The 15,695-nt window shown below is 41.9% G+C and overlaps 1 protein-coding gene across 1 annotated transcript in view; it reads right to left on the bottom strand.

Moving 5' to 3' along the window:
• The window catches only part of BCL2L13 (BCL2 like 13), a 36,236-nt gene extending 20,547 nt beyond the window's left edge, over positions 1–15,689 (bottom strand). Inside the window, exons 1-3 of the mRNA XM_041398568.1 lie at positions 15,611–15,689; positions 9,632–9,790; positions 985–1,095 (exon numbers count right to left, since the gene is read on the bottom strand). Of these exons, the coding sequence (XP_041254502.1) occupies positions 985–1,095; positions 9,632–9,764 (244 nt within the window). The 5' untranslated portion in view covers positions 9,765–9,790; positions 15,611–15,689. The remainder of the gene's footprint in view (positions 1–984; positions 1,096–9,631; positions 9,791–15,610) is intronic.
• Between the last annotated feature and the right edge of the window lie 6 nt (positions 15,690–15,695).

Genomic DNA, 15,695 nt, shown 5'->3' with positions numbered 1-15,695 from the left:
ACTGGGGAAGTGTGGCAGTCAAACCCTGTGGTGGTAAATGCTGAGAGAAGAAGGTACACAAAATCAAACACATTCACAGAAGAACATCAACAGTCTCAGAATTCTTATCCCAGCAGTTTACATAAGGGACAAAAAAAAAAAAAAATCACAGTTCTGTAGTCAAAGCATGCAATGAACAAATCATAGTAAAAAATGTCCAAATGCACTCTGAAAGTGCTCCTGACAAGGCAGAGATGACTGAGCTACATTGCCCCACCAGCTCTTGTTTCACAATTGCATCCTAACCAGCAAGTTTGCTGAATGTGCAGCTATTCTCCCATTTTAATCTGATGCCAATGCTGATGGAGCAGCAGAAGAGCCTCTTTTCATAGTAAATTGGCCCACACATGGACATCTCTACAGCACTACTAGAGTATCATTTCTTAAAATGTTATTTTGTTCATATAACCTTTTCCTTCTGAGTTTAAAACTTCTAAGACAGCTCATATGAAAGAACTTAAACAGCTCTGGAGTGTTTCTATTTCAGATTTCTGATTTGCAACACACATACAAAGCAAAGATGGGTTTGAAATCATTCCTTGCTGGGAGTCCTATAAAAGCCACATCTACAGGTCAAAGCATACCACAAAAAATAAACCTGGTGGAAGAGAGAAATCTGACAGTTTAAGTCCACACTCCTTGACATATTAGCTCCTGAGGACTTCTGCCATCAAATGCAGCAGCTCAAGGGCTGCTTACTTTTCATTATTTATAGTAGACTATTAAATGTCATCCAGTTGTTTGCTTTGGCCAGGCTCCACCACTCCAAATGGTAACCTTTAACTATTTTACTCCATGTGGCAATGTGTACAAATCTTGTGGGGGGAGGAGGATAAAGAGATTCAAGGCATTCAAAAATCTCTTTAACTGGAGTACCTGTTACAAATTAACCACCATTACAGTGCATAGAGATTATGGATTGAAACGGGAAAACCTGAAGAGCACCTTCCAAGATTTCTTCATCAAGACGTTTTAGCTCCTCCTCGATTTCTATTTTAATCTTCTCCAAAGCCTCTTTCTCCAGAGCATGTTGTGCCATAGGCTGTTGTTGAGTCCCTGAAAGAAACCAGAGAAATAATTCAAATGTTTTAATTTCATGTTTCAAACAAGGTAGATAATGGAACATGGTATTGAAATATTAAGTACAAAGGAATTTGAGGTGAACGTTTCATTTCAGACAGCAACAAGTATGATCCCTCCAAAGGACATTTCTGTGTTTATTACACAAACACAGAAAGATATTACACAGATAAACTTCCAGGCCTATTCAAGGTAGAATTGGTGCTTTAAAGAAAATTTTAAAACTAAAAAAAATGAAAGAAAAGAAAGAAAAGAAAGAAAAGAAAGAAAGAAAGAAAGAAAGAAAGAAAAGAAAGAAAAGAAAGAAAGAAAGAAAGAAAGAAAGAAAGAAAGAAAGAAAGAAAGAAAGAAAGAAAGAAAGAAAGAAAGAAAGAAAGAACTGTAAAGCTACAAACAAGATACACAGGAACTTTAAAAGCAACATCTTCAATTTAAGACCAAAAGCAAACCAAGGCACATAAACAATCAGCCATTACACCTAATACATTTATTATCAAACTACACCAAAACAAAGCAGACTGGCATAAGCTTGATTTTTAGCAGCAAAATATAAAATTTATATTGATGCCTGCAAAATCTACAACATTCTCAGAGCAACTAAACTATGCAACAGCACCAAGGAAGAATCCTGAAACCTGTGAACTGTGCATCATTTCCCTGGCCTTGAGGAGTCCACAGGCCACAATTTAACACTGGGTTCACAAGCAAGACTAGAGGCAAAGGGCCTCAAAATTGTCAGTCAGTTTTCAATTCTCCTCTCTTAAGCAAGAAATTTAGGAATTTGAAATGGCTACATATCCCCAGAAGTCACATGCCATGGTTTGGGATCACAAATACATTTTCTGTGTGCTGACTCTAGATATTGGTAACAAAAGTTGTTTCAGCCATATCAGTCAAGGTTATACACACTCCCAGTCATCTTAATCATTATTCTGTACCAAGAGACACAAAACTGTTTCCAAACAAACCCAGGTATTCAGGACTCCTGAATTTCTCACCCTTTCTGCACCTGCACCCAGGGTTACAGTTCTACCCAGACAAGCTCTGCTCTACAGACATTCTTCACTCAGTAGAAGAAAACAAAAAGGGAAAGGATTTCTATCTGTAATGTTGGTGTCATCTGACTCAATTTCCTCCTCATCACCTTCACCTCACACCCAGATCTTCAGGTAAGTCCTGTAACAGCCAGGGGAGCTTTCTGGCACATGGTTTTTCACTCCTGTTTTGAAGACACTACATCATAATTTGCTGGTCTTGTGAATGACAGCTTTGTGGCCTTTGGTTTATTTCTCTGCTCTCTCTGCCTGTTTCCTTTGGTTTATTTCACTTTAAGTGTTGTCTTGCCTTCCCTTTTCTTCCACAATGGACACTTATAAATTTCATAAAGGGGTGTGTGAAAACTATAAAAGCACTTAACACACACAGATGTGTGGTTAACTTCACACTGGTGAAGTACACTGTGCATTTCCTGCACTTAAAAAAACACTAGACAATAAGCTTTCAAGGTCTCCTACAACTGAAAAATATGTTAAAAATCCACAGTATCAACCCACTGAACATGTGTTAATGCTTAAAAACTCAGCACAAGGATCCCTCTAAACCAATGTATGCTTAAATCACTATAAAATGTTTTAATATATTTCTGTGACCAGTCAGTTTAATTCCATTTGACTTAACCACACATGTTCAGAACAACTTTACTTAGCTTCTTAAATCCCTTCTCAAGTAGCATCTCTGCCAGTCTGAGTAATAAATTCCAGAGAGGAGCAAACTGTTCCTCCTTTTGGTTCATGCCCTGCCAGTCCCTTCTCTGAAGAACTGAACCACTGCTTTGGAGTCAAGTGCAACAAGTGTGAGCAAGTGCCACCCCCTGTGTGAAGCTGTGCCCTCCCTGATCTGCAAGGACAGAGGAGCACCCATCCTCACAGGACCAACGTGACAATGATCAGCCATGACAAGCTGTCATACCTGATAAGAAGTCACCCAGAAAATGGAAGAAGAGAAATTCCACTGCTGCCAGTGCACAAAAGAGCTGTTTAGATAATCAGCACTGCACTCCATGGTTTCCATCTCCCAACACCCACCACTTTGCAGCAGCTGCTGATTCTGAGAGCACCTGACTATTCAGTCATGCCAAAACATCAAACCCCACCCCTCCCAGAGCAGTGACTTGGCACTGTTTATTCCCCTCATAAAGAACAGATTCCAGCTTTCTGCATCTCCTGGATATTGACTGCTACCAGCAGACACTGCACACAGCAAAGGTCCTAAGTGAGGGGTATCTTGTTCTCAATTATCCAACTTCCAAGTTACAAACAGGTAGAAGAAAAGAGTAAAACCAGCTTATTTTAGATGAGAATATATTTTCATTATCAAAATTGCAAATGGTCACACCAGAAATGGTGTTTGTAAGAGACATAATAAGCATTGAATGCTTTCCTGTGCCTAAGAAATGGGTTTGCATCTTCTGGGCTTTTGGTAAACCAACTGTGCAAGGCTCTTCCCAACCCAGAGGCACTCTGTTCCATGTTCTTACACAACCAAGTTAGTGCATTCTACTTTCTATTTATGGAATAAATGCTCACTTTGGCACAATTATGTTCCTGTTAAGATGCTGGGTTTCAGGTATCTGGAAGTAACCTAAAAAGTAGAGGAAAATGTGTTCTGAAAGCCCATCAAGCACTGCATTAGGGAGCACCTGACTACCAAATAAATGTAATACTTTATTAAAACTCCAGAAGCTCAGTAACAATACAAGGCTAACTCGTTTGCCAGGTTTGATCCCAGGAGGAGGAGGAATGGGAAGTCATTCATCAGAGGTACAGAGTCTGCACATCTCATTCTACAGTGCTCGAGCCAAAATTTCAGCTAACAGGAGACAAAAGGGACTATAAGGAGAGATTGAAAAGATGTTGTGTCTTTTTAGTTCAAGGGAATGAAGGATGATTGGAAAAGAAAGCCACTGATGTCACAGATTGCTCCTGATTTTTTTTCTTTCATGCCTGTAATTTTAATTTAGCAATACCTTCATTTTTGAGTTCTCCTAGGTCACTATATTAACTTCTGTCCAGTTGACTTAAAAATTTACTTGCAGCATGACTGCAATATTTCTTTAACACCTCACACTTTTTAAAATATTAAGTAAGACTCTAAAATTACTGTAAGCACTGGGAAGTGACAAAGATATATAAAATCTCTTTACAAATGTATTTATCTGTTTCCTTTACACATCCATTACACCAGCAAACTCCAGACCATGGACTGCCACACACAGATGTAGCCCTTGATTTAAAAAATGTTTAAAAGAAGTTCTTTATAAACCATAAGATTGCTCAGCTTCAAAGAAACTGAAAAAGTCTAAAATATTAAAAAGAGACAAGATATTGCCAATTAACACTATTGGTTTTTTTTTGTGGGCAGAGAGGAAGCTTAATCAAGTGGGAATTCACACCCCAAAAAGCTCCTTTTCCTTACCTCAATTACGATGAACTGGACTGCTCTGACCTACAATGGGAATCTTTACAGCCCAAACAGCCCAAAAACAACCTAAAAAACTCAGTTTCCTACAAGCCAATGCGTGTGGAAACCAGGAAAATGGTTGATCACTAACTCCATACAGCACTTCACATGGTCATTCCAAAAAGACAATAAATGGTCAAAAGGACACTGTGCACCATAATTGGATTAAAGTCCTGTGGATAGCATGCACCTCAGGGAAACTGCAAAACTGTCAAAACCTTGCTCACCTCTTGACTAACCTATGTCACCATGCAGTAGTGGCACTGACTATAAATCTTTCAGGTGCTCTGTAAACTAAGGGATTATGTAAGATTTTTCACTCTGTCAAGAAAAACATAGAAAACCTACTTTTCTTCACAGTGTTTGCTGCAGCCACAAGCTCATGGGATGGTGTCAAGCAATGGGGAAGGAGATTTAAATAGAGAAATACATTAAAAGTCACTCCTTGATAAAATGTAAAGAAACATTTCTAATACAAATACATTGAATCACAACCCCAAAGCACTTTGACTCAATTAAAAAGTTAGTAATACTAACAACTGCAGCACAGTGGAAGCTTCTGTAATGAGAGTGACTTCAGGGGGGAAAGTGTAGAGATGTGTTCCAATACTTAATAATTTTTTTCTGTGTCTGAACCAGTACTTATAGGTATGACAAGAGTTCTGCAAAAATACAAAGGATCTCTGCACAATCTAATGAACAGACAACTGAGAGCTTCCACACATTTTAAATGCAGGTACTCATCTGTTGCCTCAAACCACACTGACTTCTAGGTGATGCCACTCTATGTGTTTTATCAATTGATCTGATTTGTTCACCTACCAAAAAGCAACAGAATATACTGCTAATGGATTTTGCTTTAAATCAACTGCAGTGACTGTTATGCAGAATCACTGTTCTGAAAAAAACTAATAGGAAAAATCTCTCAAAGCACTGGCCTGTTAAATTTGCTGGATTTACCTCTGGAGACAATGAAATCCATTACAGAACACTATAGAGCTATGATGTTAAAATATTGGCTTGCCCAGTAAAACTGTCTTTTCTTCAAGAGTCTGGAATACTGTGGATGGCTCTCTCTTCAGTCCCTGTGCTGAAAAGAAGATAGCAAAATAAAAATTTCCAGGTCCTCATCAGGTGTTGATTTAGATAGACCTTATTTGCTTGAAGCCACCAGTGATTTTAGTGCTTGTAAGTGAAGCCATCCTTCTTGCAACAAAATTAAGACCAACCAAGAGATCCAAAAGGAAACACAGCAACATGATTTTCTATATAGTTTCTCTGAATTTTCTATTCATTGAATAAAAACCCTGAAAAAACCATCAGTCTTGCAAAGCACATTAGGCCTACAAACAACGAGAAGTTTTAACTGGAAACCTATTAACCTATCTTGAAGTTTTATTCTTCAGTTTTTGAAACAGAAGGATGTACACCAGAAAAAAAACTAGTAAAAAAAAAAAGAAAAAAGAGGCAGATGATGGTAACAGAGGCAGTTCTGGCAGAGATAGCATAGTACCACTCCTTTTGGGAAGGATCAGTTTTTTGGTTGGGTGTTTTTGGGTGTTTTTGACCCACCAGATACACCTTGCAGTTTAACTGGAGTGTTGAAACTTCACTGAAAGCTGGGGCACTGTGGTAGGAGGAGACTCAAGGGAAATACAGAAATGCTAACAACACCTAGGGCACCCTTTCTCCTCATCTCCCATGCGTGGTACACATGCAGTGGAAAGGCAGAAGATCCTCCAGTGGTGACACAAGGTGGCTGGAACTGGGATCCTGCCCTGAACTGCCCTCTAGAGGAGTCCCTCACTCTCCCTGTCAGGCAGACAAGGAGCTTCACTCCACCAGGGCAAGCTAAAACTTGTCTTCCTGGATACTCCCCTTACACTGAATATCATTCAGAAAACTTACCAGGAGTACAGACTTGTTGTGATACGGCACGAAATGATGACACAGACACTGCTGCTCTCGAGGGGAACAAAAAGGAAGAAGAAGAAGAACTTTATTTTCTGACTCCAACATTTATAGTTTTCCAAAGGTGACAGTGGATTGGAGGGTGACAGTGCCACCTCTCCAATGCCACTGGACAGACCAAGGGTCCATCAATTCTCTCCACCTCCATGAAAGAATGCAAAACATAGGTTATTTACAGAACTGTGTGTGAGAAAGTTTGTTGAAAGAATGCAAACATCAGAAGGCTTAACAAAGTCTTATAAAATCAGGGCGACACAGACTTATTTGGATTTAAGAAAAATAAATGAAGAGAAAGTACTGCAAACCTTAGTCAAGGCCTCACATGGATGAAACACAAAATACAGGAGTTTGTTCTGCCAGTGGAAAGGAAACAGGCAATAGGCAAAATTGCTGCTTCATTGCTTCCCATGGAAGGTCTTCAGCAAAATAACCAAATCAAAGCAAAATAAGATTAAAGTCAGGTGTTTTTTTGTTGGAATCCTCTCAATTCACAAATCAGTGGTGTTCAGCCATTGAGTAGAAAGACTCCTGACCAGCATTTTGAAGTGCCACAGAAATCTACAGTGGAAGGAATTTGGGATCACTCAAGTTGTTGTATCAACAACTGGTGGTGCTGCTTGGAAAACACACTGACAAGCAGGAATGCTGTGCTGCTGTTACCCCTCCTGTGCCTGTCACCAAACCCAGAAGTCTCCTGCTCAAGACAGGATTCCAGACAACAACAGCTCATTTCCATTTCCCAGCTTTCCCATCTCTCGTTCTCACCAGGTTTCCCAGCTCACACTGGCACAGGAACACCCAGGCACACCTCCCAGCAGTGCATTAGGCAGGGCAGGAAATATCCATTATGGGCTGGGCTCCCCTCCTGGGGGATTGCAGATTACTGCAAGCAGGCATCAGCCACGAGCCAAACAACAAGGAGATGCACTCTGGTATGTAACTGCTCAATAGCCAATGGAGACTGAACAGCCTCTGAAATATCCACACAAAACCCAGGAGTGCAGCTCAAACACTGCTTAATTACAAGCAAGGTGAGCAAAAGTAGGAGAAAGGATTTTTAAAATGTAGCTAGCAGACAAAAGAAACCTCTCAGAAGCATGGAAGGCAGAAAACCACCACCAGGAAAAGTGAGGTAGGAAAGAATGAAACAAATCCTGAAGCAGAAGGAAAAGCATTTGCTCAGTTCAATACAGCCTGAAGTCCATTCAAAGCACTACAAAACAGAGTGAGAAACAAGTTGGCAAATTAAAAGTAAGGCAAAATTATTTAATCCAAAGGCTTTGATCAGAAAGCAGCAAAACCACTGAAAGACAGACCTAATTAAAGTGAAACATGACCAGGAGAGGAGACATTGTGGTCACTGTCTGGGGTGGGGAATGAGGTGGGGAAAATGTAGGAAGATTTCCTCTTTAGAAGTTGTAAAGTATGAATGCTTTAGAGCATTTTACTAGCAAGTCCAACTACAGACTGCTGTGACACAAGCTAACACATCTAAACAATATCTGAAAAGTAAAGTCCTCTTAAGTCACTACAAAATTTTAATTTAAGAATTTGTAGCTTCCTCTTTAGAAAGTTTAAATATACCTCTGTAATTCAGATTAGAAGCTTAGAGGTTCCAGTAATGAGAATGATTCTGAAAATGAAAGGTTTCAACTCAATTTGCAAATACTTCAAAGGTAACTACAGCCAAATCATTTCTAAAAAGCTTTAATACTAGCCTTTTCCCTTCTGAATCTTCTATTTCTAGAACAAAGCAGACTCTTACACATTGAACCTTTATAAGTACCAAATACATTTCCAGTTACAGCCCAGTTATAAATGGGTGGGATGTTCAGAATGAGATGTTACTGCTAAAATAAGCACATTTTTCAACAAAGGGCTTTGTGAAACAGCTAAGATGCCTCTCCTTTCATGGACCACAGATGAAGACAAAATCGAAGTAGCAAACATACCTTAAATACACAAAGGTATTTATTGATTACAGTTTATGAATTACAAAACATTAATTTCATGAATTATATATAATATAACTAGCATGTGCTATGTGATTTAGTACCAAACAGAAAAGCAGTTCTGTCATAACCTTGTTGCAGTCTTTTCAGGAATTTCTCATTTGATGACAGGTAAGTTCAGTAAATGACAGCATATGCATTCTTAAATGATTGTTCAAAGAAAACAAAGATTCTGAAGACTGTCTCTGTTTGCTTTGGGTTTTTTTAAAGTCTCCTTTCATCAGAATAACTTCTGAATCACACAACTAATAGTGACTAAAACATCATTAAGAAGTGACAAGTCACCCAGGCAATCCTGACAAACAACATTGCTTAAGTGCTTGCCACCACAAAATAAAGAACAGTTTTACCTCCTAGGTTTATGTGAAACACAAACTACCAAACTTCTTTTATTCTGCCTTCTATTTATTTATTTAACCTCTTTTATCCATAAACCTGGAGAGAAAAAATCTGTCCTGGGAGAAAAATCTGACTCTGTGCAGCCCTTGACTTCTCATAAATAAATAAATGAACAGAAGTAGCATAGGCCACATCTCTGCACCAGCACTGACTGACAACAACAGCAGCCTCAGTGTAACAGGGCAAAACTATTTAGCACAGGAGATTGCCCAAGACACCACTCAGTTTATGCCAGTAAACATCACCTCACCCCTGCTTACCTACTTCCACTTGTGTCCCAAAAAAACAGCAAGCATGGGCTGAAATCCTCACGATGGCTCAACAAAGGTTAATAAATATCCATCCAAAGGTAATACATATCCTAGCCTCAAGACAGCAACTAAAACCACTTACTTGCTTCCTAAACACCAGTCAGCCCTGGCACAGCTCAAATTAAAACAGTAATCTACACACAAACAGATTTGTTTCCATCAACACCTCTCACCTTTCAATTGAAATAAACCAAGAGATTCATTACACCGAATCAGCCTCACACTCTGCACCCCTGCAGAAACCCCCCAAGAACAAACTGCAAGCCCAGCTGCACACAGAGATGAACATGCAAACATTACCTTGAGTTGGAGGAGGAGGAGGAGGAGGAGGATGCTCCCGTGGCTTCTCCTGTGCTAGAAGGCCCAGGTAGCTGAGCACTACGTATTTGGTTTCATAGTGAAATCCTACAGGCACGGCAGTGGCGGACGCCATCGGGGTGGCTGTGCTGCCCGGGAAGGCTGTCAGGGAACACAAAAGGCTTTGTTTGTTTGTTTGTAAGGCTGCAGCAGGTCCTGAAGGCACACAAACGAGGAATTATGTAACGATCCTGAAGCAACGTCCAGGTTTTTGCCATTCTTGTTTCAATGAGAAGCATGCGGAGTGAGCCCAGCTGGGCCCCAGTGCAGCTCCTGCCTGCTGCCAGCACTGGCATTTCTCACTCCTGCTCCCATGCAGGCAAAACCAGCAGTCCCTCAGCACAGGTTTTTGTGAAGCTGGTGTGGCTGCAGAGATTTATTTGGGCTATCCATTGCCCCAAGACAGAATTATCAAAAATTGTTACCTGTAAAAAATGTATATATGATATAGAAGAATTTTCATTATGACACTAAAGGTGCTTCTATTTTCTGATTTTTTTTCATTTTAAATAATCTGGACTCTTGAGTCTATTATATCATTTACATGAAAAAGCTGCATTTACAATTAGAATTATCCTGAGCCTATAATTACCTTGGGTCGTGGACTAATAGAAAAGTGCACTTTTTGCCCCCACAAATGTGTTTAGAAGGTTGACCCTCAATTCTACAAGCATCTCAGTAGTCCAAGTCACAAACTTGAAAAGGACAGAAGTTGTTAGAGACCAGGCAAGTGTCTTTCTGTTAGCTGAAATTATATTTGGTTATATTTGCAGGACTGCTAAACTCAAGAGTGGCCATCCCCTAGTCTCTGAAGAGTCTAGCTCTTCATTTCATTGACTAAAATGCTCACCCATTGTTTGGTGGTTGTTTAAACACATTGCTCAGAGATGTACTGATGCTTTTTCAATGACAGTAGGTTTCACAGTTAATTTTCCCCACTATTTGTGGCATTTAATTCATTTTGATGAAGTTCTATATTAGATTTTGAGTTTACACCTGGAGCTGAAAGTGCAGCCCAAAAACAGGATGAAGCAAGCCTCAACAGGGTGGAGGGAAATTGTCAACTGGCACAGGTCAGTTTTCCACAGCCTTTCTTAATTCCTTGCTGTTACAAGAACAAAACAGCTGGAGTACACCCCACAGAAAATAAATCCCATGCTTGGAAGTCTAAGTCAGGGCTCAGAGCCTATGGATTTTTATGGAAGTTAGAAAGAGACCAATAGTCTCATGTTTTGAGAGATTCTGAACATTTCCTTAACCACAACACGTGGTGAAAAGGCAGGTTCTGAGGAGTTTCCCTTTCCCAAAGCTTCCCATGAATATTTCTCTGCTTTCTCAGATTTGCTACTGTGATGATCAAAAATTGTAACACACAAAAAGTGACCAAAATTGCCTCGAATTAATTTTACTGTTCCAACAGCAATGGAAAACATTGGGGCAACAGAGTAAATTCCACATTCATTGTAGGGATTGGAGGAAGAGATGGCTGTTGGTCCTGGATTTCTCACCCAGACATTGTTAAGGATAAACCAGAAATCCACACCTAAGAACAACATCTGGCCAAAGAACTCCTCCCTGTTTCACTCTAATTGTTTTGTTGCTTTTTTCAAATATCCAAATAAGGCCTGCAGGAAAAACTAAGGTAGAGAGAAATTAAAAACAACATGGTAAAAAAGTAAAATCTCAAACAACAACAATAAAAGTGGGGAAAAAGCCATGCAAGAGATGAAAAGGATGTTTAAGATTCATCAACAGGTTTTAGCAATTTTTGTTTGGCCAAGTCTGGATAACTACTTCCAGCATGCTGTCAACTTAATGGATCAAATAACACTATCCAGGGGTTTCTGACAAACTCTTCAAGGTAAGTTCTCCAGGACTTCAAAGAGTCATTCCCAAACGAGCAGTAGCCCACTCTTGGCCACCAGAATGGATGTGTAAATGAAAAGAACACAATGAAGATTGTGCTACACAACAGCTGCTGAACAGGCACTGAAAGAGCCAGATAATTTAGTAATGTGAGACACAGTTATAGTTAGAAGAAATTTTTTTATCAAATTTAAAGTTTAAAGTGGTTAGAATGAGCAAAATGCTAAATACAAGGAAGAGAAATTGGACCCTCTCAAGAGAATTATGGATTGCACTGGAAATGCCTTAGGACTAAAAGAAAGAATCAGGTTCCAAAACCAAAGAATAATCTGCAAATGAAGCGTTAAGATTAATAATAATAATAGTAATAATAATAGTAATAATAATAATAATAATAATCTGAGAAAGCAAAAGAAAAGCACTTGCCTGTCTAGCTGTTCAAGATGCCTGGGCTAACTTCTAATCCCTCCTCCCTGAGAAGGAATTCGGATTAACAGCAGTTGTACACTGGTTACTGAGGACAAACAGAACTACAACTGTGCTGTGGCATGGTTGCTGTGGGAAAAGAAAAATTTACCACAAACTAAAAGCTGCAAAAGGAAAAGAACTGTTGTAAAATTGGCTGACTATTCTCTTTTGAAACTCTACTTTCTGAAACTCATTCAGTACTGAAAACAGGAAAGGGCTCTCTGTTGAAGACCATACCATGGCAGCCCTGCCTCTTGCTCCATGTATTTAAAAATGCCTGAAAGCCTTTACCAGAAAGGCTGGATTGTGTCTTTGCTACAGCTCAAACCAAAGTAGCAAATCATATACAAAGGAAACAATAAATTCAGAGTCAACACTTTATCTATGCTGCCTCTTCATCCCACAGTGCTCCACAGGCAACACATCCTGCTTCAGAAAGCTAAGAAATCACAGCAGAGAAGAACCACAGCTTTTGCAAGTTAGCCTTGAGCCTCTTCCAAAACTGAGATTTTTATAGAGCAAGAGGATCTGGGAAAAAAAAAAAAATAAGTGCTCTGAAGACTTTAGCGTCCTTTAACAATAGATCTGCTCTTCAGACCACATGCAGTCACCACATCACGTGTTGACATCACCAGGTGGGAAAGGTGCCATTCCCCAAAAAGCAAAAGCTCCCCAGCCTGTTTCAGTTCTGGTTAGTTCAGTAGAGATCCACAGCCCTGAAATCAAAATGCTTCTCACAATGCCTACACAGTGAATGGGAGCCCTTCCAGACAACCTGAACTGATCTCTCCTGAAAAAAATCAGCATGACAGATGGCCCAGAGACATCCAGAAACTGTGCTGTGGACCAAAGAACAAGTCTGGATATACAATAGAGATTAGTCTTCAAAACAGAATTCCAAAACAGTGCATAAAATGAAATTTAAAAAGTTGATCAAAACAAGCATGATATGCAAAGCAGCACAGCGCAACAGGGAGGCCTAATTCACAAAAATTACAGCTCAGCACTTCTGAGGGGAGGAGGGGAAATAAAAACAGAGAGAGAGAGGGAGAATGAGACCACTGCTTATTTAAAGAGTGGCTAATGTTTCCCTGGGGAAAGAATGATTAGAAAAAATTACCTTGGTGGATATATTTTGAGAGGCAGTTTTACAATGAAATGAGAAAGGAGACTTAAGAACTTGAATGGAAGAAATCTTCAAATTCACATAAAAGAATGTCATGAGTGGAAGTGCAGTCCAGAATCACTGGTCTTCCTTTGAGAGAAGCCCACAGCACAGTAACTGAATGACTCGATTAGGATTGAGAATGACTGGTTTTGTTTACCAAGACAAACACAGAAATATTGACTCAGATCCTGTAAATATCTCAGAAAATGCCATTTTTCAGGAATGAGGGGGATTGAAAAAGGACACACAGCTTGAGAGACCAGATCAGAGGAAAGAGAGCTCTCCACTAAAGGTGCAAAATGGAAGAGAGTGCAGAAAGTGTTTAAAATGATAAGGTTGTACAGGAGGTGCAATGGAGCAGAGGAGATAAGGTATTACACAGACTCCCTAAGTCTCAAAGCCAGGGCAAGAGGGCTGCTTCAGGTTTAACAAGGTCTCTGTAGGAATACTGTCCTTAAAAAACTAGAGATCACCATTATTACCAATTACTCCCTATTAAAAAAAAATCCCCTTTCCCAGTTCCTGCACCCCTGGGGGATAGAAGGCTATACCTGTTGAAGCTTACTTAGCTTGTCACTCCTCCGGCCCTGCTGTCACTTGTTTCATGTGGGCTGAGCTGCTCAAGCGACCTGAGAGCAGGAGTTGCAGTGGGACTGACATTTCCCCATCTGTCACGTCCTAATCCACGGCAGAGTTATAAATTGGATAATGGGCAGCACAAGCCTACCAATGAATACAGGGAATATAATCCCCAGCCACGAGGCCAGGCTGCGTTTCAGTCCCTCATCTGTAAAACCCCACTGTGCACCAAGATGTGTTTACCGTGGCATCGTTCAGACCTCAAAACGCAACACCGCTGCTCTACCGCCCGGAGCAGCTCAGCTGGTTTTTACAAGCAAAACCGCAGGCGAACAACGTCACCTACGGATTTCAGAAACATCAGCGCTGCCCGAGCTTTTTCCAAACAGCAGCACCACGGCCCTCCCATGTTGGAGTTTCCACTCCAACACGGAATCACTCCAGAGCTGGATGCATTCCCCAGCTAAGAGCCCAGCCACCCTGCGAGCTGCCGTGGCAGAACACCTCCTGGACACGCGGCCCCGGCCAGCCGAGCACAGAGGCAGCACCACGGCTCAGATCATTTTTGGGGCCTCCTGACCTCGATATGCTCAAGGTTTGGGTCGTCTTCCTGACATCAATCTCTGCAACAGGCAGCCACGCTCAGCTCAGCTGCGTCTCCAGCCTCGGGTTTGTCCAAATGTGACTGGATTCCAAGGAGTTGCAGGTCTACAAAGCCACACCCCGTGTCAACAAGATGGAAAACATTCAGGCGCTCTGCAGCCTTACCACAAGGCTTGTGCGGGGATTTTGGGTGAGACTTGCATGTGTGGACTAGTTAAACCTTGCAGCAGTTTGTCTCTGAAAACACTTCCCATAACAGGCAGGACCATCCAAAGCATCCAGCTGTGATCAACTTGGGAGATAAATTCTCCCGAGTACTTTTCCAACTGTGTACGAGGGTATGACTAAGAGCTTGTTTATAATAAACCGAGAACTACTCAGTTCAAACATGTCAGTTCCTACTGGAAGTGAATCAATACTGCAGCCACTACTGATCCTCTGGTGGCACTTAATGGATAGAAATAATGGAAAACATAATTGTTCTTTATCTGGACAGTGGCTGTAGCTGACCTTTGACAGAAATGCGATTAGGTGAGCATTCTAGGCAAACGGGATGCTTTCTCTTCTAGGAAGAAAAACTAAGGCTGCACGCGTTATCCACTACAAAGATCCTCAATCCTTTGCAGCTCCAAACCATCTCACCACAACACTACATTACGACAGCTTTTATGAACGAGCCCCCATTCACCTTCTGCCTTAACGCGCCTGTTTGGGTTCGAGGAGCCGAAAAAAGCCGTTCCAAGTTTCAGCGGAGCCGCCGGCGGCAGCGCAGCGTGAGCCCCTCAGTTACTACGGCGATGAATGAGATATTTATACCCGGGCGGGCGGGCGCGGCGTCGGGATGACTCACCGGCGGGGCCGTGCGGGACTCGCAGCCTGCGGGCCCTGCAGCGGGGGAGCCGCCGGCTCTCCGCCGCCGCCGGGCGCCTGCCACGGCCCCTTCGCCGCCGGTCCGGGGGCGTCCCGGGGGTGTCCCGGTCAGGAGCGGGGTCCGCGCGTCCTCCGGCGGGGGCGGCACCGGCCGCCAGGGGGCGTGCATGCCCCCGCCGCGCGCGCCCCCCCCACCACCACCACCCCTCACGGACGGGGGTGCGCGCGCGGGGCCGCCGGTCCCCGCTCACACCAACCGCCCCTCGCCCCCTTCAATTAAATAAGTAAATGCAGACAGACAGAGAGGGGAAGAAATAAATAAACAAAACAGACAAGCAGCCCGCCCGCTCCCACGCCCGCTCCCTCACCTGCGGGCGCCGCGGGGAGGAACTGGAGGTGGAGGAGCGGCCGCAGCTCCCGGGTCGCTCCCGCCGGGGGCGGTGAGGGGCGGGG

This window comes from Onychostruthus taczanowskii, unplaced genomic scaffold, assembly GCF_017590055.1.
Source record: "Onychostruthus taczanowskii isolate IOZ18803 unplaced genomic scaffold, ASM1759005v1 scaffold15, whole genome shotgun sequence".
In the NCBI taxonomy this organism is placed as follows: Eukaryota; Metazoa; Chordata; class Aves; order Passeriformes; family Passeridae; genus Onychostruthus; species Onychostruthus taczanowskii.
This window is presented reverse-complemented; position numbering and strand designations above follow the sequence as displayed.